This window comes from Mobula hypostoma, chromosome 1 (genome assembly GCF_963921235.1).
Source record: "Mobula hypostoma chromosome 1, sMobHyp1.1, whole genome shotgun sequence".
In the NCBI taxonomy this organism is placed as follows: domain Eukaryota; kingdom Metazoa; phylum Chordata; class Chondrichthyes; order Myliobatiformes; family Myliobatidae; genus Mobula; species Mobula hypostoma.
The window spans coordinates 107,881,887-107,909,248 of NC_086097.1; the positions used below are offsets into that span (position 1 = coordinate 107,881,887).

The 27,362-nt window shown below is 40.5% G+C and overlaps 1 protein-coding gene across 1 annotated transcript in view; it reads right to left on the reverse strand.

The window, feature by feature from the left end:
- Nucleotides 1-27,362, reverse strand: part of si:dkey-122a22.2 (uncharacterized) — a 213,117-nt gene that overhangs the window by 79,495 nt on the left and 106,260 nt on the right. The window contains exon 8 of the mRNA XM_063054664.1: nt 22,563-22,701. Coding sequence (XP_062910734.1) covers nt 22,563-22,701 — 139 coding nt within the window. The remainder of the gene's footprint in view (nt 1-22,562; nt 22,702-27,362) is intronic.

Here is a 27,362-nt window from a genome sequence, read left to right on the forward strand (position 1 = left end):
AGGCAGGGTTTAAGGATTAGCATCATATTGTGGGCCGAAGGGCCTGTACTGTGCTGAACTGTTCTATGTTCTATACTTCCCTTTATCAACCAAGACAAAGAATACAAGATGCAGCCTTGCCTGCTGAGTTCCTCCAGCATTTTGTGTGTTGCTCAAGATCAGAGAGGTTATGTATACAACACTGGTTAGATCATAGCTTGAATATTGTGTAAAGTACATCAGAGGAAAGATGTAATTGAACAAAAGATGACGCAGATATTTACAAAGGTGTTGCTAGTATGGAAATATAGTAGCCATGAAGTGAGGTCAGAAAGCTCAAACACGAGGAATTCTGCAGATGCTGGAAATTCAAGCAACACACATCAAAGTTGCTGGTGAACGCAGCAGGCCAGGCAGCATCTCTAGGAAGAGGTACAGTCGACATTTTGGGCCGAGACCCTTCGTCAGGACTAACTGAAAGAAGAGTGAGTAAGAGATCTCTTACTAACTCTTCCTTCAGTTAGTCCTGACGAAGGGTCTCGGCCCGAAACGTCGACTGTACCTCTTCTTAGAGATGCTGCCTGGCCTGCTGCGTTCATCAGAAAGCTCAAGTTGTTTTCCTTTGAAAGGGAAGGCAGACAAAAGACTAAAGTGTGATACATAAAGGCATGTTTGGCAGGAGTATGGTAACCAGAAAGTGGAGGGATGGAGAGGAAGGTAGATGTCATAGCCAGTAAAAACAGGCAGGAACAAAATATTAGATATAATAGGACAGATAGTTTGAAATGTGTATATTTTAATGCTAGGTGTAAAATGGATAAAGGTGATGATCTTAGAACATGGATCAGTACATGGAACTATGATGTGTAGCCATTCCAGAGACTTGTTTGAGAGGGGAACACAAAGAGGTGCTTAATGCCCCAGGGTTTCGATGTTTCAGTAAAGATAAAGGGAGAAATGGGGGGGGGGGGGAGAGAGTTACACTACCAATTTGGGACAATATCATAGCTGCACTCCCTGGGGAAATAATGGAGGGCTCATCACTGAGTCTATATGGGTAAAAATAGGAAGGGTGCAATCACTCTGATGGGACTGTAATACTGACCCCATGAGTCGCCAGGACATTTAGGAACAGACATGCAGGTAGATTAAGGAAAGGTGTAAAATCAATAGGGTTGTTGTCATGGGGGACTTCAACTTTCCTAATAGAAACTGGGACCTTCTTAGTACAAGAGGTTTAGATTGAGCAGAATTGGTTAGGTGCATCCAGGAGGGTTACTTAAATCAATATGTGGATAGTCTAACAGGAGGAGGGGCTGGGTAATGAGCCTGGCCAGGTGATTGGGTGAGTAGTTAGGGAATAGTCAGCAAAGCTCCTTAAGCATTAGGATAGCTATAGATGAGGATAAGTATGGACCTGGCAGGAGAGTTTTTAAATTGGAGCAGGGCAAATTATGAGAGCATCAGGTGCGAACTAGGAGAGTTATTTGGAAACAAGTATTTTTGTGCAAGTCCACATCTGCCATGTGTTGGATGTTTAAAGACCAACTGCACAGAGTACAGGACAGGTACATTCCAGTCAGAAGGAAGGACAAGGATGGCAAGGTCAGAGAACCTTGGATGTTGAGAGAGGTGAAGAATTTAGTTAATTTAATTAAGTTTAGGAAGCTAGAATCAAACAAAGCCCTTGAGCATTATCAAGATTGCCAGAAAAGAACTCAAGAAGGGAATTAGGAAAGCCAAAAAGGGCCATGAAAGGTCCTTGGCGGGTAAGATTAAAGGGAATCCCAGGGTGTTCTATACATACATCAAGAGCAAGAGGATAACTGTGGAGAGGATATGACCACTCAACGATTAAAGGGGGAACTCAGTGCAGAGGGTATGGGTTAATAAGACGTGACCTGCCCAAACAAACCCATGCTAGCTCATCAGTATTTCCCAAAGAGGAGAACATGAAATATGGGGAGATCAATGCTGGGTGTAATGATATGTCAGGGCATTTTGAAGTAAAGGAGGAGATAGTGTTGGATCTCTTAGAGAGCATTAAGTTGGATAAGACCCCAGGGCCTGATGGGATATACCCCCGGTTATTGAGAGAGACAAGTGAAGAGATTCTTGGGGCTTAACCTATATCTTCGTGTCCTCTCTAGCCACAGGTGAGGTCCTGAAGAATTGGTGAGTATCTAATGTTGTTCCACTATTCACCAAAGACACCAGGGAACTATAGACCGATGAGCCTCAAGTCAGTGGTAGGGAAATTACTGGAGAGAATTCTTAAGGATAGCACTTAAAAGCATTTGGACCTAATTAGGGAGAGCCAGCATAGCTTTGTTCGGGTCAAATCAAGTCTGGCTTGAGCTTTTTAATGCTGTGATGAGGGTGAATATTCAGCTGTGGATGTTGTCTATATGGATTTTAGTAAGGTGTTTGACAAGGACCCTCATGGGAGTCTCATCCAGAAGATTAAGATGCATGAGATCTGTAGCAATTTAGCAGTTTAGATTCAGAACTGGCTTGCCATAGAAGGTAGAGGGACGAGCTGGAGGTCTGTGATTAGTGGTGTTCCACAGGGATCTGCGTTTATGATATAAATGACCAGGATGAAAATATAGATGGGTGGGTTGGTAGGTTCGCAGATGATATGAAGATTGGTGGTGTTGTGGATAACATAGAAGATTGGCAAAAAGTACAGTGCAATATGAACCAACTGCAGGTATGTGCAGAGAAATAGCAGATGGAGTTTACTTGGCCAAAGGTGAAGTGTTGCACATGGGCAGGTCAAATGTAAAGAGGCAGTACACTGTTAAGAGCAAGACCATAACAGTGGCGATGAGCAGAGAGATCTTGGGGTCCACATTCAATATCCCTGAAAGTGTCTACACAGGTTGAAAGGGTGGCCAAGAAGGCATAAGGTATGTGTTCTAAAGTCAGAAAGTTAAATTGAAGCTTTATAAATCTCTGGTTAGACCTCACCTGGAGTATTGCATGCAGTTCTGGTCACCCCATTAAAAGAAGGATGTCAAGGCTTTAGAGAGGGTGCAGAAGAGGTTTACCAGGATGCTGCCTGGATTAGAAGGCATGTGCTATAACAAGAAGTTAGACAAACTTGGGTTGTTGTCTCTCTAGCGGCGAAGGCTGAGGGGAGAACTGATAGAGGTTTATAAGATTATGAGAGTCATAGATAAGAGTAAACAGACAGTAACTTTTTCCCAGGGTTAAAATGTCTAATATCAGAGGGCATGCATTTAAAGTGAGAGGAAGTAATTTCAATGGAGATGTGAGGGGGAAGTTTTTTTTTATAAAGAGAGTGATGGTTGCCCGGAACGTGTGGCCTTGGGTGGTGGTAAAGGCAGATATATTAGATACTTACCACATTTAGATAGGCACATGAATGTGAGGAAAATGGAAGGATATGGACATTGTGTGGACAGAAAAGATCAGTTTAGTTGGCCATTTGGTAACTAATTTAATTGGCCGAAGAGTCTGTTCCTGTGGTGTACTGTTCTATGTTCTAGGCTCATGAATATAGGGTTGACCCATTGATCAGCAAAAGAATGAGCATGGGTGTGATACAATATGATGCAGTTACCCATTTCCCTTTGAAGCTGAGATCAGAGCCTGAGATGTAGATTTTAAGAAAATGCTAAAATGATTAGCAAGCAAATGAGAGTAAATAAAAAATCATCAGGGGGACTGGAACTCACTACCTGGACAGATGATAGAAGTAGTAAAGCAATGAGCTGTAGGACTAGAGATCATGATCTGGAAGGTGGGATACACTGGCCAGGTAGTTTTTGACTGGTACAGACTTACAAATACTGCCAAATATTACAAATTTTCTATGATTCTACAGAAATACTGGTATAGAAGCCTGATACATCAAAGCCAAAAGTTCAAAGTAAATTTATTATATAAGTACTTATATCTCACCATATATGACCCTGAGATTCATTTTCCTATGGGCATACTATGGAATAGTAACCATGACAAGGTCAACAAAAGAGTACAGAAGACAACAAACAGTGCAAATACAAATTATAAATGCATAGCGAAAAATAACAAGAATGTGAGATAATGAGATAAAAAGTCCTTATTGGTTGTGGGAACATTTCAATGATGAGGCAAGTGAGTGTAATTATTCCCTTTTATTTAAGAGGTTGTTAGTTGAGGGGTAGTAACTGTCCTTGAACTTGGTGATGTGAGTCCTGAGGCTCACATCATGAAGTCAATTATTTTTGAATGAATTCAAAGCAAACAAGAGATTGGCTAGTCAACAAGAACAGTCAAATCAAGTTAAATGTTTTGCTGCTGGTTATTTCTAACCCGGATGTCCAGACATGGATGGTTAAGAATTTTCAGTTATAAAGCCTCATCAATGTAGGCTTGCAAAGGCTCTGTGCATGACTAATTGGCTGTGGGTCAACAAACAAGCTACTTGAGGACATCAGCAAGTCAGGCAACATTTATGGAGGTAAATGCACTGTCGATGTTTTAAGACAAGAGCCGATGAGTTGACTGATGAGTTCGTCCATCATCAGGGATCCTCACCACTCAGGCCATGCTCTCTTCTCGCTGCTGCCATCAGGTAGAAGGTACAAGAGCCTCAGGACTCACACCAAGAACAGTTACTACCCCACAACCATCAGGCTCTTGAACAAAAGGGGATAACTCCTCTCACTTGCCCATCATTGGATGTTCCCAGAACCACTGATCTCACTTTAAGGACTCTTTATCTCATGTTTTTCTTATATATTGCGATATATTTATATTTTGCATTTGCACAGTTTAGAGTCTTCTGCACTCTGGTTGATCTTTCATTGATCCTGTTACAGTTATAATTCTATCAAATTGCTGAGAATGCCCACAGGAAAATGTATCTCAGAGTTGTATATGGTGACATGTATGTACTCTGATAATAAAACTTACTTAGAATTTTTGAACTTTTCACAGCATCTGTGTTGCTCCAGATTCCAGCATCTGCAGTTTTAGCTGTCGGTCAGCCTTCCATTAAAGAATGAGTCAGGGGACACACTGGAAGAAACAGCAAGATCCCATTACTGTGATCATCCGAAAAGCAGGACCAGAAACATGCAGACTAAGAGACATTCCTAGTCATATGTTTGCTTAATGCAACAAATGTGTGCTTAGTTTGCAGTTTTCAATGATACTTTCTAAATGAGTGAGTATCATGAAGAGAAGTAAAATTTAAAAGTAGTGGAATGGCCAAAAGCGTCTTTGCAAAAAGTAGTTAACCTGTTGAGAAAGGTATTTATTTATTTATTGTGGTACAGCATGGAATAGGCCCTTCAGGCCGTTTGAGCAGCATCCTAGCCTAATCACGGGACAACTTACAATGACCAATTAAACCACCAACCGGTATGGCTTTGGACTGTGGTAGGAAACTGGAGCACCCGGAAGAAACCCACATGGTCACGGGGATAATGCACACACTCCTTAAGGCAGCAGTGGTAATTTAACCTGGGTTGCTGGTACTGTAAAGCTTCGTGCTGTGACGAGAATACACATAAAATTAAGATGTTTGCTGGCCTGAGTTAGTATCAGTGACATCAGCAAGTGGTCTGCCACCTGCCCTCAGGGGAAGGAGAGATAAGGAACAATGGAGCAGCGTCTGGAGATGTGTAATGAAGGGACGGGGGAGAGAGAGCTGTCTGGAGCGGCTCCCCCCTTTGAACCCTGAACTGTTTGAAATGATGGACAGGCAATACCCCAGCAGGGGGATAAAAAGGGACCGGTTTGCTAAGGCGACACACACGCCACCCGAGGTAACGAGACCCTGGAAGCGGTACGCTTCTCACGAGTCGGTGGGAAGTACCAGACAACGGCCAGGGTGGAAAGGTACGATCAGCGGGAACCCGGTGTGTGTCCGCCCTTGCCTGGGTGCCGGGTTCACTGCAGAGGATCGACCGCATCTGGAGGAGGGGTCACAGTCGGTGACCTCAGGTGACATCACCAAGGACCCGCCAAAAAGTTGCTTGTGAGCCATCTCGCCGGTCAGTGAGTGAAGCCGTGTATGAATAGTTGTTCCTGTTCTCTCTCTCTTCCCCCACGTTGTCCATTGCCATGGCAACGATTACTGCGAACTGAACTACTAAACTGGACTGAACTTTGAGTCACTTTGAAATTTGGTCATTTACCCCTAGACAACGATAGAGCTTGATTGATGCTGTTATCTTAATTCTGTGCACGTGTGTTTATCATCGCTGAACTGTTGCATTTATTATCCTTTCGATTACTGTGTTGCTTGTTTCTTTAATAAAACTTTCTTAGTTCTAGTACTCCAGACTCCAACTGAGTGATCCATTTCTGCTGGTTTGGCAACCCAGTTACGGGGTACGTAACAGTGCTAACCACTACTCTACCGCACTGCCCCACAAGTCATGAGAGCACACTGGACCAAACATGATCTTTTCCTAATGCGGAGCTGCAATCCTTTCCTAAACTGGGGCAAACATTTGAGATCTTGATACTTTGCCACTTCTCTATGGGGAAAACAAATTGATTTTAATAAAACTCCAGAAGAAAACACTAGAACTTCACAATACAATTTCCAGGTGGAGGTATGCAGCATCACTGAATTAAATATTTTGAAATACCACCAGAGGGCAGTATTTTCTATACATTTGACCCAGAAACCATACAAATTCGAAATAAAGTAGCAGAAATAGAGGAAGCCTCAACTTTTATAGATAAGTCCTCAATGAGAATTAATGTGGCAAAATTAATGTGTTATTAGCTTAGATTATTGCCTGTAAATGTTTTTTGTTCCACTTTTGTTGTGCCTACAACCATCAGGCTCCTGAACCAGCGCGGATAACTTCACTTGCCTTACAAATTCCACAACCTACAGACTCATCTTCAAGGATGCTACAACTCATGTTCCCAGTATCATTTTTTTATTTTTGTACAATTCTTTTGCACATTGTCAGTCTTTGCCATGTAGAGTTTTTAATAAATTACATTTTATTTCTTTATTTTCCTGTAAATGCCTGCAAGAAAACGAATCTCAAGGAGGTTTTGGTGACATATACGTAATTTGACAATAAATTTATTTTGAACACCACAATGCACTGATATACTAAATCAGGCCCCACTACAGAAATTCAGTTTTTAGCCCCTAATCACTGAGCAGGGGTGCGCCACAGCTTTGAACATGGAAAACCAATGGCAGCTTCAAATCTTATATAGCTGTAACGAATTTGTTGCACAACAACCAAAGCGGGATTTCAGTCCTGAACAGCACTTCTGTGTAAGTCAGAAAGGAGAGAAATGAAGGCTGGAGAAGAAAGACCTGGAAACACCCTCTGGAATCTTCTACTTGAGTGCCTTAGTGACAGCCCAGTTTACAAAGAGTTAAAATTGGCATGTCACAAAGGTAATTCTGTGGTTGTTATGGGGGATTTCAACATGCTGAATGGCCTACTCCTGTACCTATTGTCTATAATGGAAAACCAGGACCTCAACTAGACACATAAACAAGCTCTACATTATAATGAAATAGTAATCATTCAAACCGGCTGTTACAGAGATAATCACTCTCCCAGCTCCCCAACCCACCCCGACAGACAGACACACATACACACACACACACATCTGCACATGCACTCCAAGTTATAGAAAGGAAGTTACAGGAGGAAGACCTTCTCATGCACAGAGCCTCATCAGGTTGGAGAAGATCATCCTCCTCTTCTCTGGAAGGAGAACACTAATCTAAAACAAGGCCCAGAGCAAAAGCTGAATAATCTATCTCATATGAATGGCAAAAATATTTCCCCTCATTAATCCATCCCCCAATATTGCTCAAATGTAAATATTACCACATGTGCTGCTCCTATCCTTCAGAGGTCACAGCTTGAGTCAAAACAAATCTTACGTTTTGCAAAATCAGATAAAACAAGTGCAAGAGAAAACGCTTAACCCATACACAAGTACTTGGAAGCAATTTGTTAAAACATTTCAAATAAAGCTACTACTTTAAATTATACCATATCAGCTGTCCCTGGGTTATGAACACCCAACATCTGGGTGTCCCTACAAACTCCCATAACATTATTACATTCAGAATGTAAATACTTCATTCCTACAAACAGCACATCTGGTTTCTTCTCTCTCTCTCTCCCTACATTTACTAATAGTTCTTTCCTATCAGCCTTGTCATTCTTGGGGTGGCATTCATTACAATACTGTGGAGATATTGTTTCCATATCAAGTGCTTTTTATATATTTTCTAACTTGTGGACAAACATGAGTGATGGCTGTTTGTACGATCGAAACTCATTCATTACCTACAAATACCTGTATTTTATATCTGAGAACAAGACTACATCATGTGCAAATCCTGTCTATATTATGAAGATTATGGTGATCAACACTTGCCTGTTGATGGAAACAGCAAGGCTACAGTCACCATAATATCCTATGAAGGTGACCCTCATACAGTTCTGCTGAAGAGCAGATGAACTTACACCACAATGGACTGTCTCTGATTGTGTCTTTATTTAGTATAACCTTTTATCTTCACCGTCTTGGATAATTTATATACTGTGTGTTATCTACATGTCTGTAATGCTGCTGCAAACACGTTTTCCATTGTACCTGTACCTCACTGTATTTATGCACATTACAATAAACTCAAATTGACTTTTGTTCATTGAAAATATGTGGCAACTTGGGGGTATCAGAAAGGTCCTACTGGACTGGCAGATGAGAGACTGATAGTTCATACAACCTGTCCTCGGTCACAGCAACGTGGGTTCAGTTCTTCCATTGTTGGTAAGGAGTTTGTACGTTCTCCCTGTGAGCACATGGGTTTCCTCTGGGTGTTCCAGTTTTCTGCCACATTCCAAAGGCATATGATTTAGTAGTTTAATAATTTAGTAGTTAAAGGGCCTGGTACTGTGACGTATATCTAAATAAATAGAAGTATAAAAATATAAAGCCTGTGACAGATGCTTTGAAATATGGAGTACCACACTGTGCAACTGAAGATAAAAACAAAAAAACTAACACCGTTCCTATACTGACCTTGAAATTCAGCCGAACCCAAGTATGACCACTTAATGCCAGTTGAAAGTTGCTCCAAAAACCCCTCCTCTGTATGAATGCTCCATACAGTCTTGATATACAGCTTTTTAAAGGAGGGATGTCTATGAGGGGGCTAAAGGCTGTGAACAAGACTTTGGGATCATCTCTCCAGTGCACTGCATGTTACAGTCTGCTTCAGCAATGTGTGGTTTTCAAAGTCGAATACACAGATCGGCTGCTGAGAGTAGAAAGCTGACTCTTTCTCCAGAGATCTGTACTAACTGAATGATTATTTGGTTGGACAGATTGTGAATTGATTATGCTGGTCAGGAGACAGTGTGCTTCTAAGAAACGTCAAATGGAATAATAATTTCAACAATGATGTCCTTAGACAAAGTGAGCTCAAAGAGGGTTCTCTCATTGATAGGTAAGCGTGACCATGATTATCTTGGAATTTTAAACCTTCATTGTGGTACGTTATCCTCTTCATGTCAGCCTAGAACACTGTGATCTTACTTTCCCTCAGGTATTTGTGTTACATGTGACTGCCACTGATGTAGTTCTGTTGGTCTTCTCTGAGGATCGTCACTTTGTCTTATGAGTCCTTGAGATCCCAAGAGAATGCCACCCGGAACATCGCTCCTGGAAGGGTCACATATGGTGGTAAGGTCAAGGGGGACATTTCAGACAAAGAGCCACTCAACGATGGAGCTGGCAGAAGATGATGATGGATCACAACAGCAGTAAAGGTGAAGGAAAGCTGCAGCAGGGAAGGATCCCCAGTCACCTTGCATTTCATGACACAACCCTGATCCCAATCTGTCACAAACCGTGTGGCGGCTGCCTGGGCATCAGCCTCCTCACAGTCATTCTCCATAGGAGAACAACCCCTTAGGAGAGCATCACACTCGACTCCAGTGATCACACTACCACTAGTTCCATAGACAATTTTCAGTCATTTTACTACTGATGATACGGCAAAGTAGATCTCAAGAAAGCTTAAAAAGAGTTCATAGGGTAAGATTCCAAGTGATGTTCTGAGAATGAATTCCTTCATGTGGTTAGGGCAATGCAGATAGACTGTTAAGCAGATCTACCAAAAATGAAGGAGTGAAATATAGGAAATATAGTAGTGAACATGAAAAATTCCTCCTGTTGTCAACAATTACTGGATGTGTGCTCTTATTATTGACATGTAGAGGCTTTAAATCAAGGATTTTTCAAGGCGATGCACATGGCTGTATGTTTAGATGTCATAGAAACCATAGAAAAACTATAGCACAGAAACAGGCCCTTTGGCCCTTCTTGGCTGTGCCGAACCATTTTCTGCCTAGTCCCACTGACCTGCAGACGGACCATATCCCTCCATACACCTCCCATCCATGTATCTGTCCAATTTATTCTTAAATGTTAAAAAAGAACCCGCATTTACCACCTTGTCTGGCAGCTCATTCCATACTCCCACCACTCTGTGTGAAGAAGCCCCCCTAATGTTCCCTTTAAACTTTTCCCCCCTCACCCTTAACCCATGTCCTCTGGTTTTTTTCTCCCCTTGCCTCAGTGGAAAAAGCCTGCTTGCATTCACTCTATCTATACCCATCATAATTTTATATACCTCTATCAAATCTCCCCTCATTCTTCCACGCAAAAAAATTATTTTTAAAAAACTAATTTCACCAGAGTGTCCATCTTGCATTTCTCATGTCACTGATTGTTAGTGATTAACCTAAATTAATGAATACAAAACAAAATCAAAGCAACAGTCCTGAGCATGCATCAAATCGAGATCTTCAGCAGCTCTGAGCCTGAAAGATCAGGCTTCAGGTTGCACTAGCCTGATGTGGGTCTGGGCAGGCTGAAGCAGTGGCAGTGATTGTGGCCGTCTGAGGGAATCACTTCTGTTCCACCAAGTCATTTATACGTTGTGCAGTGCCTCAGCATTCAAAATATTCCATCAGAGGTCAGAGTTCTGGAGTACAATACCTCAGAAACCTTAAAACACTGCTAACCTTGTATTTTGAGCTTCTAATTACAACATGTGGACATTGGACAAATTCTGCTTGAGACAATGCAATAGATGGATGGTTGAAAAAGAACTAGCTATCAATTCTGTACTAAGAAGAATGGGCTCTAGGATCCACAGAAGAGCCATCTACTTTACATTTCACGTGGGCTTTCTAGCATACACACCAATGTAATGGATATCATATTGTTTAAGGAAATCATCTTTCTGCCATTTGGAAGTCTATCTACATCTTCTGGAGATCCTATGTGTGACGCTGCCCAGCAGAGGGCTGGAAGGGCTACCCTTTCCTGTTTCCCCCGCTCTGCAAGGCAGGCTATTCACACATGGTGAGTCCAAATGGAAGTCCTGTCTCCAGGCTGTCCTCTACACAATGCAAAGTGTCAGAAGAAGAGGTGGTGGCTGTAGGAGTAAACTCAAATAACAGGATGTATTCATTATTGCTTCTGTTAATCACTTTCAGGTCAAGTGACCTCTGTCTAGAGGTAATAAGGTACCGCACTGTGCAAAAGTCTTGGGCACATATATAGCTAGAGCTTCCCTAAAACCTTTGCACAGTACTGAATTTGTCAACATAGAGCAGAGAGCAAGTTTGAGAGTCTGGCAGAAGCAAAGGAAGTTGGGATGGTGAGGATGAAGTGCTGCAGGTGGGTGTGGGACAGCTGGCAGAGAAGAAGTGCTGGGAAGGGGGGTGGTGCTGAGTATAGACACCCCTGGCCCTGAGACAACAGGCAAGGTCATTTGATTCCAAATGATCGGTTTACTCATCATTACAGAATGTCTCTCTGGTGCTTCCCAATCCCTTCCCCTTTTCTCAACCATGATTCCCTTCTCCCTGCCTCCTTCCCACTCTCAGTCCACAATAGAGACCCATATCAGAATCATCACTCACGTATGTCATGAATTTTTTAAATTTTTGTGGCAGCAGTACAGTGCAATATATAAAATTACTACAGTACTGTGCAAAAGTCTTAGGCACCCTAGCTATATATATGTGCCCAAGACTTTTGTACACTACAGTAATAGGATGGGGGAAGAGCATTAGAGGGGCATGTTTATACTGTCTGCAGATTGTAATGAGAGGAAAAATTGAGATGATTGGGGTAGGTAGGAGGGGGACTTCCGGTAGAGCTCATGGAGTGAAGTCGTGTTCTTGACTCGCTCCATTACCTCTGAGTTTTTCTTCTTATGATCAGCTATATTTTAATTAACCATTAAGGCATCGACTTTTACAATATTTTGAAATAAACTGGGCTCTTTGATAATCGGATGCTTTTAAGGTCTGCTATGTCTAAGAATGGGAAAAACGGGAAGGACGGCAAACCTCCGGTTAGACCGAAAGGTACTGATTTTCCTCCGACTGAACCACCGGTGACTTTGAAAGCTATATCGGATCTAATTCAAAGGGAAATTTCAACCTCTATTACGGAGCTGATTCGTGCGGAAATTTCAATTAATTTCCAGAAAATTGCCGATTCAATCGTTAAGATACAAACATCTATTACGGAACATCAGTCGGCTATATCTGATCTTCAAAAATCCACGCAACAAAATGAACTCAAGATGGAGAAAATCGAAGAAACAATTAATGTAATGAAGAGGAAACTTGACTTTCTGACCTTTAAAAACTCTGACTTAGAATCCAGAATGCGACGGAAGAATCTTCGAATGATTGGGGTGCGTGAAGCTGTTGAATCTGATAACCCTATGAAGTATTTTTCTCAACTTTTAAAAGATGCATTTCCTACTGTATTTCATGACCAACCACCGTTACTGGATCGTGTTCACAGAGTTCCATCATACTCGTCCAAGTCAGATAAACCTTGACATGTCATCTTACGTTTTCATTACTTTCAAGACAAGGAGAAACTGTTTCGATTCGTTCGATCTAAAGGTTACATTGATTTTTTGGATCTTAAGTTCCGATTCGTGGAGGATTTCAATAAACCAATTCGGGATCAACGGGTTCGTTACAGATCTGTGATGTTGGAACTCTACAAGATGGATTTAAAACCAGTGCTGCTTTACCCAGCACGTCTAAGGATTCGTACGTTGGATGGAGCCCTCCTTTTTTTTGAATCTCCATCGGATGCCCAGAGTTATCTGGATCAATTTTCACCTTCAACATCTTAATAGTAACTTTTAACTATCTCCGTTTGATCGGAGGTTGTGAATTTGTCGCCCTTAATTTTTTTTGCCTTATATGGGCAGAAAAGTTTATTTTTGATTAATTAATATGGTTGCTAAACTTTCTTTCTATCTGCGTCATTCCTTTCTTTTTCCCAGGGGACTCTGGGTGGTTATTCCCTCAGCGTCATTCTACGTATTTCCTTTGAGGCCTTAAATTTTGTAGTTTTTAAATCTACTTTTTTTTGTAGGTTTTCATAACTAGTTTATGTTAATAATTTCATTTCTTTTTTTGTTTATTCATAGGGTCTGGGGTTTGTTGTGTTTTTTTTTATATTTTCTGGCTTTTTCTCTGTTATATTAAGTGTTTGTTTTAATTGATTTACCTTTTTTTATTTTTTTACTGTTTTATAATCAGCTGATCTTTTTTATATTTACACTTTTTTTTAGGGAGCGTATACCGGAAGTCATGGGGGTAGTTTTAGTGCTTGCTTCTTTCTGGCTGGTCTGTGTTAGATTTAGCCTTGGGGTCATGGGGTGGGGGGTGGTGGGAGGGGCTTCACATTTTAGTTTTTTTCTTTTTGGGCTATGTATACTATTGAAGTATTGGTTGCGTTCTCCTTCCTGGTATCTCTTATTTGTTCTGTTCCCTTTCCGGGTTCGTGGGTCGAGCCTATCGTCAATCTTCCTTGTTGCGGGTTGACTTTAGGGTTTATGGAGTCTATTATTAATTTTGTCTCCTGGAACACTAATGGTCTTAACCATCCTATTAAAAGGAAAAAAGTTTTTAAAGTGTTCCGGAGACTTAAAGCACAAATTTTATTTTTTACAAGAGACCCATGTGCGGCGGGGGGACAGACTACGTTTTTTTTAAATTCTGGAAGGGCCAACAGTTTCATTCGAACTCCAACGCTAAGATTCGAGGCGTCTCTATTTTTACAGACTCCTCAGTTACTTTTATACAACATGATATTATCTCTGATCCGAATGGTAGATTTCTACTGGTTAGTGGTCTACTATTTAATAAAAAGGTAGTTTTGGTTAATGTTTATGCTCCCAATATGGACTGTCTGGAATTTTATAAATCATTATTCAATCAGTTCCCGAATTTGAATGAGTTCTCATTGATCTGGGGCGGAGATCTTAATACCTGTTTATCTCCAGCTTTGGACCGTTCGGCTCCTCTACGGACCTTACCTAATAAATCTGCAACTTTGATTAATTCATTCCTCTCTGATTCTGGGTCGACGGACATTTGGCGTTTTTTGCATCCTCAGGAAAAAGACTTTTCTTTTTTTTCACATGTTCACCATTCCTATTCAAGAATTGATTATTTCTTTATTGACTCTCGTCTTATTTCTTCAGTGATTAAATGTGATTATGACTCTATAACCATTTCGGATCATGCTCCACTTAAGCTTTCTATTAAAATTCAGGCCAATACACAAAATAATAGACAATGGCGTTTTAATTCACTGTTGCTTCAGGACTCGGACTTTGTTAAATTTATGAATGAACAGATTGATCTTTTTTTTACAATCAACTATACAGAGGATATTTCTGTGAACATCCTTTGGGATACTTTTAAAGCTTATATTCGTGGTCAGATTATTTCATATTCTGCTGCTTTGAGGAAGAAGCTGAAGCAGGAGGAGTTGGTAATTGTGGACAAGATTAAGGAAACTGATAAGAAATATGTTACAGCTCCCTCTGAGGAGTTATATAAACAAAGAACTGAACTTCAAATGGAACACAGTCTATTACTTTCGTCCTCGATTGTAAACCAATTAAAGAAAACAAGAAGTGAATTTTATGTACACAGTGACAAAATTGGCAAACTGTTGGCTAACCAATTGAAGTCTAACTCACCTTTTTTCCCTCTTTTTCGAGGCACTCGACAAGGTTGTCCTCTTAGTCCTTTATTATTTGATATTGCGTTAGAACCTCTTGCAATTGCCATTCGAGAATCTCTAAATATTACTGGGATAACTCGGGGCTTAAAGTCCCATAAAATATCACTCTATGCTGATGATTTACTTTTATATATTTCTAATCCTCAAGAATCCATCCCTGCTGTTTTAGAGTTATTAGCACAATTTAGTCTCTTTTCAGGTTATAAATTAAATCTTAGTAAGAGTGAACTTTTCCCGATTAATAAACAACTTCCCTTATATCATAACTTTCCATTTAAATTGATTAATAATTATTTTTCATATCTTGGGATTAAAATTACTTGTAAATACAAAGATTTATTTAAGATTAACTTTTTACCCTTAATTGACCATATTATTCAAATTTCATCTAAATGGTTCCCTTTATATTTAACTTTGATTGGTCGTATTAATGCAGTTAAGATGTTTTTTCTGCCAAAATTTCTATATATATTTCAGGCATTACCGATTTTTGTTCCAAAATCTTTTCTTGATAAAGTTGACTCTAAAATTTCTTCATTTATTTGGCAAAATAAAAACCCGAGACTGGGTAAAATACATTTACAGAAAGCTAAGAGAGATGGAGGTTTAGCATTACCTAACTTTAGATTCTATTATTGGGCAATTAATATTCGACATATGAAATTTTGGTTACTTAACCAGGATATACTATCCATTCCTAAATGGGTAGCATTGGAATTACAATCTGTTCAGGGCTATACACTTGGTTCTGTTTTAGGTTCCTCTCTTCCTTTTGATTTGAAATGCCTCAAACAGGTATCTAACCCGATAGTTAAATATACCTCAAAGTTGCTGGTGAACGCAGCAGGCCAAGCAGCATCTATAGGAAGAGGCGCAGTCGACGTTTCAGGCCGAGACCCTTCGTCAGGACTAACTGAAGGAAGAGTGAGTAAGGGATTTGAAAGCTGGAGGGGGATGGGGAGATGCAAAATGATAGGAGAAGACAGGAGGGGGAGGGATAGAGCCGAGATCTGGACAGGTGATAGGCAAAAGGGGATACGAGAGGATCATGGGACAGGAGGTCCGGGAAGAAAGACAAGGAGGGGGGTGACCCAGAGGATGGGCAAGAGGTATATTCAGAGGGACAGAGGGAGAAAAAGGAGAGTGAGAGAAAGAATGTGTGCATAAAAATGAGTAACAGATGGGGTACGAGGGGGAGGTGGGGCTTTAACGGAAGTTAGAGAAGTCGATGTTCATGCCATCAGGTTGGAGGCTACACAGACGGAATATAAGGCGTTGTTCCTCCAACCTGAGTGTGGCTTCATCTTTACAGTAGAGGAGGCCTTCTTCCCGGACCTCCTGTCCCATGATCCTCTCGTATCCCCTTTTGCCTATCACCTGTCCAGCTCTTGGCTCTATCCCTCCCCCTCCTGTCTTCTCCTATCATTTTGCATCTCCCCCTCCCCCTCCAGCTTTCAAATCCCTTACTCACTCTTCCTTCAGTTAGTCCTGACGAAGGGTCTCGGCCTGAAACGTCGACTGCGCCTCTTCCTATAGATGCTGCTTGGCCTGCTGCATTCACCAGCAACTTTGATGTATGTTGCTTGAATTTCCAGCATCTGCAGAATTCCTGTTGTTTGCAGTTAAATATACCTTACGTATTTGGTTTCAATTCAGAAAATTTTTTGATCTTAACCAATTTGGGTTAGCAATTCCTATTTTAGGTAACATATTTTTTCCTCCCTCTTTTACGGATCGTGCTTTTCAAATTTGGAAGACTAAGGGTATTTCACGGTTTTTGGATTTATTTTTAGATGGTTCCCTTATGTCTTTTGAACAATTATCTAATAAATATAATTTACCAAGAATACATTTTTTTAGATATCTACAAGTTAGAAATTTCCTAAGTACTATACTTTCTTCTTTTCCAATGCTTCCTCCTACATACATTTTAGATACTATAATTAACCTTAATCCATGTCAGAAAGGTGCATTGGCTATGATTTATAATATTATGAAACTTAGGAAAGCTCCATTTGATAAGATTAGGGTAGATTGGGAACAGGAATTGGGGTCTATCATTTCCGTGGATGATTGGGGACAGATTTTACAATTAGTCAATACTTCCTCTATCTGTGCTAAACATTCCCTAATTCAATTTAAAGTTGTTCATAGAGCACATATGTCCAAAGATAAATTAGCTCGCTTTTATTCTCATATTAATCCTTTTTGTGATAGATGTCCGGGGCAGATAGCCTCTTTAACTCATATGTTTTGGTCTTGTCCTACTCTGGAAACTTTTTAGAGAGACATTTTTAATATTATCTCAAAGGTATTGAATATAGATATCTCTCCTCATCCTATTACTGCTATCTTTGGACTACCTAAAATTTCCAGTAATCTTTCTCCTTCAGCCCGTAGAATGATTGCATTTCTTACTTTAATGGCGAAAAGATGTATCTTACAACATTGGAAAGAGCTTAATGCTCCAACCACCTTTTTTTGGTTTTCTCAGACGATATTATGCTTGAATTTGGAGAAAATTAGAAGCAATCTTTATGATTCCTCACTTAAATTTGAACAGACCTGGAGATCTTTTATTCAATATTTTCATTTAATATAATTTTTTTTTCTTCTCTTTTTTGCTCCATATTTATATACCCTTCTTGTTTTTTTTTACTGTTTTTAATGGAGGTTGGGTTTGAGGACGTGATTTTAAGTTCTTTAACTCTACTTGGTTCCAAGTTAGCCCATTGCTTTGCTTTGCTTTTAGTTAGTTGCACGGTGGGGTTTTTTTTGGGGCTTTTTTTCTTTTTCTCTATTGAGATATATATATATAGAAATTAGTATACTATTATGTTACCTTAGTATGTTATGTTTAAATTACATTGTTTGTATCACTTTTTTTCTGTATTAATATCTCCTGTAATTTTATTATATTCTAACAGTGTATTAGTGCCGATATGGCTTACCTTTTTGTATACTTATTCAATAAAAAGATTTAAAAAGGATTGGGGTAGGTAGAGAATGTCTCATCACTGTAAAGTCTTTGTGCCTCTGCTGGCTATAGATCTGTGACAGCCGCTCTGATAAATCTCTCCTCTTACAGAGATACAGTAATGTGTGCTCCCTTCAGTTTCTGGAGCTGGCACCCGTGATGCGCCATCCCCTCCTGCAGAAGAGTAGCCGCTTTAATCATTAATTTGCAACCTTCCTGCCATGGCAGAGTATGCTATCTGAGGTGTGGGGCATGGATTGGTGATAATTGAGTATGTGGTGGAACTTGTGAATGTTTGAAAGGAATGGGGATTGCTGTTACCTAGGTGATAGTAGAGCTACTAGGACTTGATGTTTCAGTCCCCATGGTAAGCCGGCACTATCAATGTTAGCAGTGGGTTTGGAGTGGTGACAAGGAGGGAGGGTAGGTACCTCATCGGGGTCATCAGGTGGGCACCCTCCTTCTTTGACGTTTCATTGATAACCCACGACGTCTCCAGAGGGCTCAATGGTGCTACCTGGCATCCCAGATACACTCCCCTCAGTTCCACACCCTCCTGTCTTCATCTTGCAGGCCAGTTGTTGTCTTTCCTTTTAATCCAAATCCAATTGCTGCTTTCTTCTGCTGCATTTGACAAGGACTTGATTGCTTGTTGGAGGGAGTGACCCCTCACCCCCATCTTCTTCAATAGACTGGTTGTAGGTGTAGCAACGAATCCCCTGCATCCCACTTCTACAGGAAAAATCCTGGTCTTCCAGCCATTCTGGGCAGCTTCATTTGCCAGTTCAGAGTACTTGGTCTTTTTCTTCTCATAAGCTTCTTCCCGTGGTACTGTCAATTCCACCACATATGCCAGCTTGGCTGTTGTGGACCACAGAACCATGTCTGGCCAGAGTGTTGTAGTCACTCCTGGGGGAAACACAAGCTTTTTTTCCAAGTCCACATCCATTTTCCAATCCCGAGCAACCTGTAAAATGCTTACATCTTTTGATGTTATATGGTGCTCTGGAGGTTGGCGTGCTGGTACAAATCGTGTGATGTGGACATTTCCTGCTGACAGATGCACCATGCAGACATGTGTGAAGTTTGCACTACGATTATGAGATGTTGGTTAATTGTGTCCTCATTTACCCTGAACACATATATGAGGTTATTAACCTGAACCCTCTGGATGTACACTAAAGTAATAGGCCACACAGACTGGTATAATGAGACCAGAGCATGTTTCCGCACCAAAACTGATGAGTTCAGTTTAAATTGTGCATAACAATCTTCATGAATACTTTCATTAACTTTCCAAATTAAGTCACCAGGTTTCCTCTCCTCAATCTATTTTGTCCACGCCATCTCTTTTTAAATTTATTCATGGTGATTATCATCCTCTCATTCCGTTACAAAGAGATTACCTTTGTCACGTGAGTATCAAAACATACAGTGAAAGAGAGAGCCTGTGGAGCCTTGGAGCTCGGAGAAGAGGCGCGGAATTGTAATATCGGAACAGCAAATTACTGGTCTCCGGTCTCATTGACTCAGGAGTGACCTTTCTCGTCCTCACTGGAGAGAGAGATCCTGTCTGAGATACCGAAGTGCCAGTTTGTGGCCTGCAGCTCGATGAGCTCTGGATCAATGGACTCTTTTGGTGCTTCTGCCCGCTGCTTGCGGGGTGGGTGGGGGGGGGTCAATGCTTCTGCTGGAACGGGTGGGGGTGGAGGGGGATGTCGATGCTTTAGCTGCTGCTAGTGGGGGAGGGGCTTCGATGTTTCTATCGTTCTATGAGGTTTCTTTGTTTCTGGCCCTCTATGAAGAGGGCAAATTTCAGGTTGTGTACTGTATACATACTCTGATGTTAAAGGTATTTTGAAACTTTGACATAGTCACTTCCACCAACGATGTTCTGGAGGCAATCTCCAACTGTCAGCTTGCTTCCAATGTCAACATAGCGTGCCCAAAGTTTGCTAACCCTCACAATTATCTCATCGGAAATGTGAAAGCAAACCAGAGCACCCAGCGGAACCCCACACTATCATGGGGGGGGGGGGCCACAGAAACGCCTTACAGATAGTGGCGGGGATTGAACTCTGACCTCACAACTGGTGTGTTGTTAAGTGTTGTGCTAACCACTAAACTACTGTGCTGCCCATGTACTGTATATTCCTATAATACATAAAAATATTTTTATAGCATGTATAAAAATACTTTTATTCACTTTCATCAGACAATAAACTCATTTACAGAAGTGTGTGAGTTGAAGTTATTTTAAAAATTGTACATTCAGCCCCCAAATATTCAGAAATAAATGAGAATAGTTGTAATTCAGGAAATTGGGCAGTGAGTCTCTGCGTCAATTTATGGAGTTGATCTGTCAGATCTGCAATTATCTTCCAATTACTTGTTATTACTTGTTCAGCATTTTTCTGAAATTTCAGAATATATGTAATTGTCTTTAATATTATATACACCAACAGAAAAGCAAAACTGTAATTAAAGGAGATGGGCTTGTGAAAAAATTAAGTAATCACATTAGCAATGATATGCATAGAAAATATACCTACTTTAGATCTCTCCCTCCACATCAACAAGCCGTAAATATGAAGCTACAAGTTATGAGGCACTTGAAAAATAATCACTGAAATGAAGCTATTATACTATAAGTAACATTAGATTAACTGCTAGGGGAGCCTGAACCATGAAATAATAATTGGTCTAAAAATCAATTTTTGGACATTAACATTATTGATACACATAAGTGGGATGCAATTGACTGTGAATTAATCTTTTAAGACTATATGGTCCTGAAAAATTGGTTTAAAAACCATAATCCATCAGTGAATTCTCTCAGAATGGAAGGTAACGCAAAGAGAAATTTTGGCCAATTTTGTTGCCTTGAATCAATATTTGAATGACCTTTTTTCATCTAGTCAATAATTATACACTGAGATTTAAAAAAAAGATTCCAAGTACAGTTTATATGTACAGTATATGACTATTCTGCCTAGTTCCCACAAAATGCATCAGAATACAGCCACGTTTATGTTACAAGACTCCATTTCATTTTATACCACAGTTTCGCATTTGGCAACTATGTGCTTATTTTGATATCCAGCATCATGTTTATGCAGAAATCAATTTTAGCTGCGTGAATATTTAATTGTATAACAGCAATATGAAAGATCTTATAACATCACTTCTGCCATAAGGCATTTACACAACAGATTTAGAATCTACAAGGATCTATGACATTGAGAATAAAAATATGTGTGTGTGTGTATTTATTTTATTTCGTATTACAGCATGGAATAGGCCCTTCTGGCCCTTCAAGCCACACTGCCCAGCAACCCCTGACAACCCCGACGTAATCCTAACTTAATCACGGGGCAATTTACAATGACCATTTTACCTACCCAGTACAACTTTGAACTGTGGGACAAAACCGGAGGGTCCAGAGAAAACCCACACATTCCAGAGGGAGGACATGCAGACTCCCTACAGAGGATGCTGGGATTGAACTCTAACCTCTGATGCCCCGAGCAGTAAAAGCTTTGCACTAACTGCTATGCTACCATGGTACTTCAACTGCAGACATCCCACCTCTCCCAGAAGTTCTAGGACTCTCCTGCATATTGATAGCGGTTCCCTGACGCCCGCAAATTATATACAATATCCCGGAAATCAATTTTTTTGAGGGGGAGAGGGACAGAGCGAGCATTCTGATTGGTCTCCCATTGTGCTAAGTAGATCTATCAGTTTTCTCTGTGGGCGGGCTTTATAGTCGACCTCTCTCTCTCTTTCATTGTCCATCAGTTCAGTTTAGTGTCCTGCAGCACCATGGCAGAGTGTTCCAAAAAAAGAAAATATAAAACGTACTTCACCCCAGACTACTAAAGTGTACTCCTGCCTAATAGGGGTCAAAAATAATTACAGTGTTGCATGGTGCGTCACATTAAGACAGAATTCAGAAGTCAGCTGTCTCAGAAAACACTTGTGAATCTGATGCCTTGCAAAATTAACAAATTCATTGACACAGACATTACGAGGTTGAGACTTCCGGTAAAATGCTCAAATCTGCCAAGCAAGCCACATCACAGTACAAGGAAAGCTTGCAAAAGAAATAGAAAAGCTATTTGCATTTAGCTATTAGCATTGAGACTGCCAACAAAATACTCAACAAGGGATATATATATATATATATATATATATATATATATATATATATATATATATATATATATATATATATATATATATATATATATATATATATATAATATATATATGTAAATAGTTTCAATATATGATCAAATAAATCGTCGTGTTCTTTCATAATCAAATGTCCTGTATGCATACACCCTTGGAGGTCGACCGGGGGTGGGGGGGGGGGAATATGGGGTTGCAGGGGAGTTGGGATGGTGGTGCTACCTCCCCGAAATGAGTTTTTGCAGGGTGGGATGTCTGCAACTGTGTATGCGTGTGTGTGCAGGTGTGCGTATGTGCAACAGCTTACCTGTCTCATCACAAACTCCGAAGAGATATTTTCCCCTGTAATTGCTGGTTGCAGCAGCCCTGTGATTAAAAGCATTCGATTTAAACCTATAGCAGCAGAGAACTGTAGAATCTGATGATACGAGATCAGTTCTTTGTACCTGAAAAAAAAGCAAATAAGGTGAGGGAATTTTACTCTGCATCACAATGGTAACAGAATTACTGAATACCAGAGAACAATTTGTTTCTCCAGAGCAGTAAATGGGAGAGGTTAAATTAGACAAACATTTCTTTCCATCTGTTTTAGCTGTCGTCACATTGATGCATACCATGATATGGTTGCAATATCATTAAGTCAAAACATACAGCACTCTCTATGTAAAGAACTTACCCTTGACATCCCTCCTATACTTTCACCCAATCACCTTAACATTATGCCCCCTTGTATTAGCTATTTCTACTCTGGGAAAAATAAATTCTCTGGCTATCCACTTAATCTATGAATGACTTTGATGGGGTTCTGCCTCTCAATAATCAGCAGAAATTGAAATATCAGATATTTAAGCAGGTCACAGAGGGATGTAAAAAGAATAGGGGAATTTAACTTTACTGATAGTGACTGGCATTGCCTTAGTCAAGGGGCTCATGCAGAGTGGAATTTATAAAATACATCCAAGAGAGAATTTTCAACAGTATGTAGAGAGCTCCTGGAGAAGTCATTACCTTGGGCGATGAGTGTAGATAGATAACAGAAATGTCTGTGCAAGAAACCTTGGTGGACTCGAAAAAGTGAAGTTTAGAACTTGAGGTAAGCTGGGGTAAGGTGATTTTCAATAGCGTTAGTCAGTACATGAAGAAGAATACTGGGAGCAGCTGCTGGACAGGAAAACAGTATCTGATAAGTGAGAGGTATTTGAAGATGGCATTTTAAGAGTTCAAAGTTAGCATATCTCTATAAGGCTAGAGGTGAAAATGGTAACATTAGGGAATTTTAGTTAACAAGGGATATTGAAGATTTGATCAGGAAAAAGAAGGAAATGCATGTTAGGTATAGGAAATTTGTATTGAATGAGTCCTTTGAGTTTTATAGTGAAAAAGAGGAAAACTTGAGAAAGAAGTTAGGGGACAAAAAAAACATGGAATGACCTTGGCAAGTAGGATTAAGGAGAGTTCTAAAACCTCTTTTAAATATATTAGAAACAAAGGGCAGCTAAGGAAAGAATAGATCTCCTCAGGGACCAAAACAGTAATCAATGTTTTGTGAGGGGATCCAGGAGTGCCCCTATTAACTGTTTGAAGAGAGACAGAAAGAGACATTTATCATTGATGGTTTGTTTGGAAAGGAGAGAGAGACAGAGTTATTTACCACCAACATGTTGCTTTTGAAAAGAGAGAGAGAGAGACAAAGATTAACGGTTGGACTGTCACCTTAAGGCGTTGGAAGTAACTTTGGATTTTTACTGAGTTTGGAGTTGGAGACAGCACCGAGCAGCTCGTAAGTTGCTATGGTGACCAAAGGCAGTGTTATTTAATGAACACTCGATGCTATGATTTTCAGCTGGTTGCTGATGTTACTTTCAAGGACAGGTTGCCTGCTTGTACATTTCTTCACAGACAAAGGAAGGAGGAACTCTTTGAATGACAGGTGATGCTCAGCACAGAGAAATAAATGGGAGGTCAGATGATACAGACCTCAGACACATGACACGATCTGGACACTGAATGAGCATTGTTGTGCCCGCAGAGAAAGTGGGTTTTTGGAGGATCGATCAGGCGGATCGATTCCAACTTGCTATTCCAGTTTGAGGAGAAGGGGTTGACTGGTGGGGAGTTATCTCGCCGGGGTGATAGCTCCACCACAGGAAAACCGATCCCCCTGGTTAAAGTCACAGTCGGGGACTTGTAAAGGATTTCGGAGGACGACGAGAAGATCGACGGCATCAGCTCACCTGAAGACTCATCCATCTCTCCCTCTCCCTCTCCCCCTCCCTCTCCCTCTCCCTCTCCCTCTCCCTCTCCACCTCCCCCTCCCCTTCCCTCTCCCCCTCCCTCTCCCCCTCCCCCTCCCTCTCCCCCTCCCCCTCCCTCTCCCCCCCCTCTCCCCCTCCCTCTCCCCCTCCCTCTCCCCCCCCATCACTAGTCAACTAAATACCACGAACTGAACTGAACTTTACTCAACATCGTAAGACTGTATCTTTTTACCCCTAGACTTAAAGGAGCTTAGTTTTCATACATATATATTCCACACTTACTTTTATATATAATCATTGCTAACTTGTTTGATTTATCTACATTTATATTACTGTATTGCGTAGTTACTAATAAATATTACTAGTTTATAGCAATACGAGACTCCAAAGTGGTTTCTATTTCTCCTGGTTTCTTTATTCCCGTCACGGGGTACGTGACAGTTTAGATTACTGGAACCCAGTGATGTGAGTAAGATCCTAAATTGGTATTCACTGGGGAAAGGATGTGGAGGCTGGAGAGCTGGAGAGTTAAGGGAGAGTTACACTAATATCAGCATATCTGTATCAGGAAGGAGGAACCCCATTTGAGATAGTGGATCAAATTATGTTGGATAAGTTCCTAGACTTGAGATCTATCTCAGCATGCTAAGGGAAACACGGGAGGAGATTGCTGGGCTGAGATGGCAGGAAACTGTAGGACAATTCATATTGTTCCTTTATTCAAAAAAAATGCAGTAGGGGTACATCTTTTACCTACAGGCCAATGAGCCTTAAATAAACAGTGGGAGTTATTAGAGAAGACTCTTAAGGGACAGGGTTATTATCCATTTGGAAAAACATCAGTTGATTAGGAGGAAGCTGCACAGTTTTGGTGAGGCAGATTATGCTTCATAAATCTGATTTGAGTTTTTGAGGTAACTGAGAAGCTGGTGAATGTAGTCATGGCTTACATGGGCTCCAGCAAGGCTTTTGACAAAGTCCCGCATGTTAGGCTGGTCCAGAATTTTAAGGCACAAGGGATCCCAGGCATGTTGGCAAACTGGATCCAGAATCGGCTCAGTGATAAAAAGCTGAGGGAGTGGTGCATTGATGATTTTTTGACTGGAAGTTTGCAACAAATGTTGTATTTCATGGATCAGTGCTAGGAACTTTGCTGTTTATTATACATGAAATGGCTGGGAGTGCAGGTGTCTGATTAGTAAGCTTGCAGATCACATGGAACTCAGTGCAGTTATCGGTAGTGGACAAAGCTGTGCAAAGAGACAGGGAAATATAGATAAGCTGAAAAGTTGGATGGAGTGGTAGCAGATGGAATTTAATCCAGACAATAGGAGGTAATGTACTTCGGTAAATCATATTCTGATAGGATATAAGTGGCAGGGACCTTACAGCTCTTTGAAAGTGATGATACAGGTGCTTAGGGTAATGAAGGCGGCATTTGGTATGTTCCCTTGACAGATGTAATGAGTAGATCTGCAGAAGGCAGCTTGCAACAAGTCACCACGTACTGGCAAAATCCTGCTCTGCAGTCATCTTCCTGGCTAAGACATCCAGTACGAGTCTTGAGACATCATGTATATACAAAATATTGGTTGGAGCTCATCTGGACGATTGCAAAGAGTTCTGATCGTCACACTACATGAAGCAGGCAGTAGCAATAGAAATTGTAGAGAAGATTCACTAGGCTGCTACCTGAAATGGAGACGTGTTATAAGGAGAGATAGGTTAGGCTGTGTTTATTCTCACTGGGAAGTAGGAGGCCGAAAGGTGACCTGTTTAAGCTTTGTAAAATCATGAGGGGCAGAGGTACGACAGAAGGTCAAAATCTTTTTAAGGGCAGAGGAGTCTAGAATTGAAAGGCATAGATTTAAGGTGAAAAGAGAGATACTTAAAGGAGATCTGAGGAGAAAGTCCTCCCACACCAAGGGTAGTGAATATCTAAACTAGGTGACCAGCACAGGCAGTGCAGGCAGCAGCAATTACATCGTTTGCAGGGCATTTGGGGAGGTACTTCAGTGGGAAAGGCAGAGAGTGATGTGGGTCTGATACAGGCATATAGAATTAGCACGAATGAGGTGGGCCAAAGGGCCTATTTCTGTGCCAAGCAATGCTATGTTTCCATGAATATTCTAATTATTAGGCTTCATTTATGAGCTTTATAACCCAGAAGGACTGGCAGTCAGCAAAATTATAACCTTTAATATTTGCTGGTTCATTATTAAACATAATCAGATATCAGCCCATCACAAGTAAAACAAGTTATTAAAATAAATCCCTTTATGCAACTGTTGTTTCCAACCCACTATCCGTCAAAATTCAAAACCTGCCTGTGATTTGAATAAAAGTTGTTTTGATATGAATTGCTAAAAATGTAAAAAAAAATGAAAATATTAAAGACAATGGATAAATAAAAACTGACACATTTTACTGGGAAACAGAACATTAAAAGAAACTGAAAAATTATATAAAAGTGCAGAAGGTTGAAATCTGAAATAAAAACACTGGAAATAGTTAGAAGGTCAACTAGTTGTGTTGAGGTAAAAACACAGTTAATGTGATTCTTTATCAGAGCTGGAAAAATGAGAAAATAAGTGGCTTTTAAATTGTTGATTTCCATCTTAATACAATTCCTCACACCTCTCCACTTTGATCAGTATCTTTTTGTCCTCTAACAGTTCCAACAAAGCCTAGCATAAGCTCGAGGAACAGAACCACAATTTTTGTCTGAACATTTTGCAGCCCTCAGCAATGATTTGTGGCACAGTAGCATAGTGATTAGCGCTAACACTTTACAATACAGGCAACCTGGATTCAATTCCCACCGCTGCCTGTAAGGAATTTGTACATTCTCC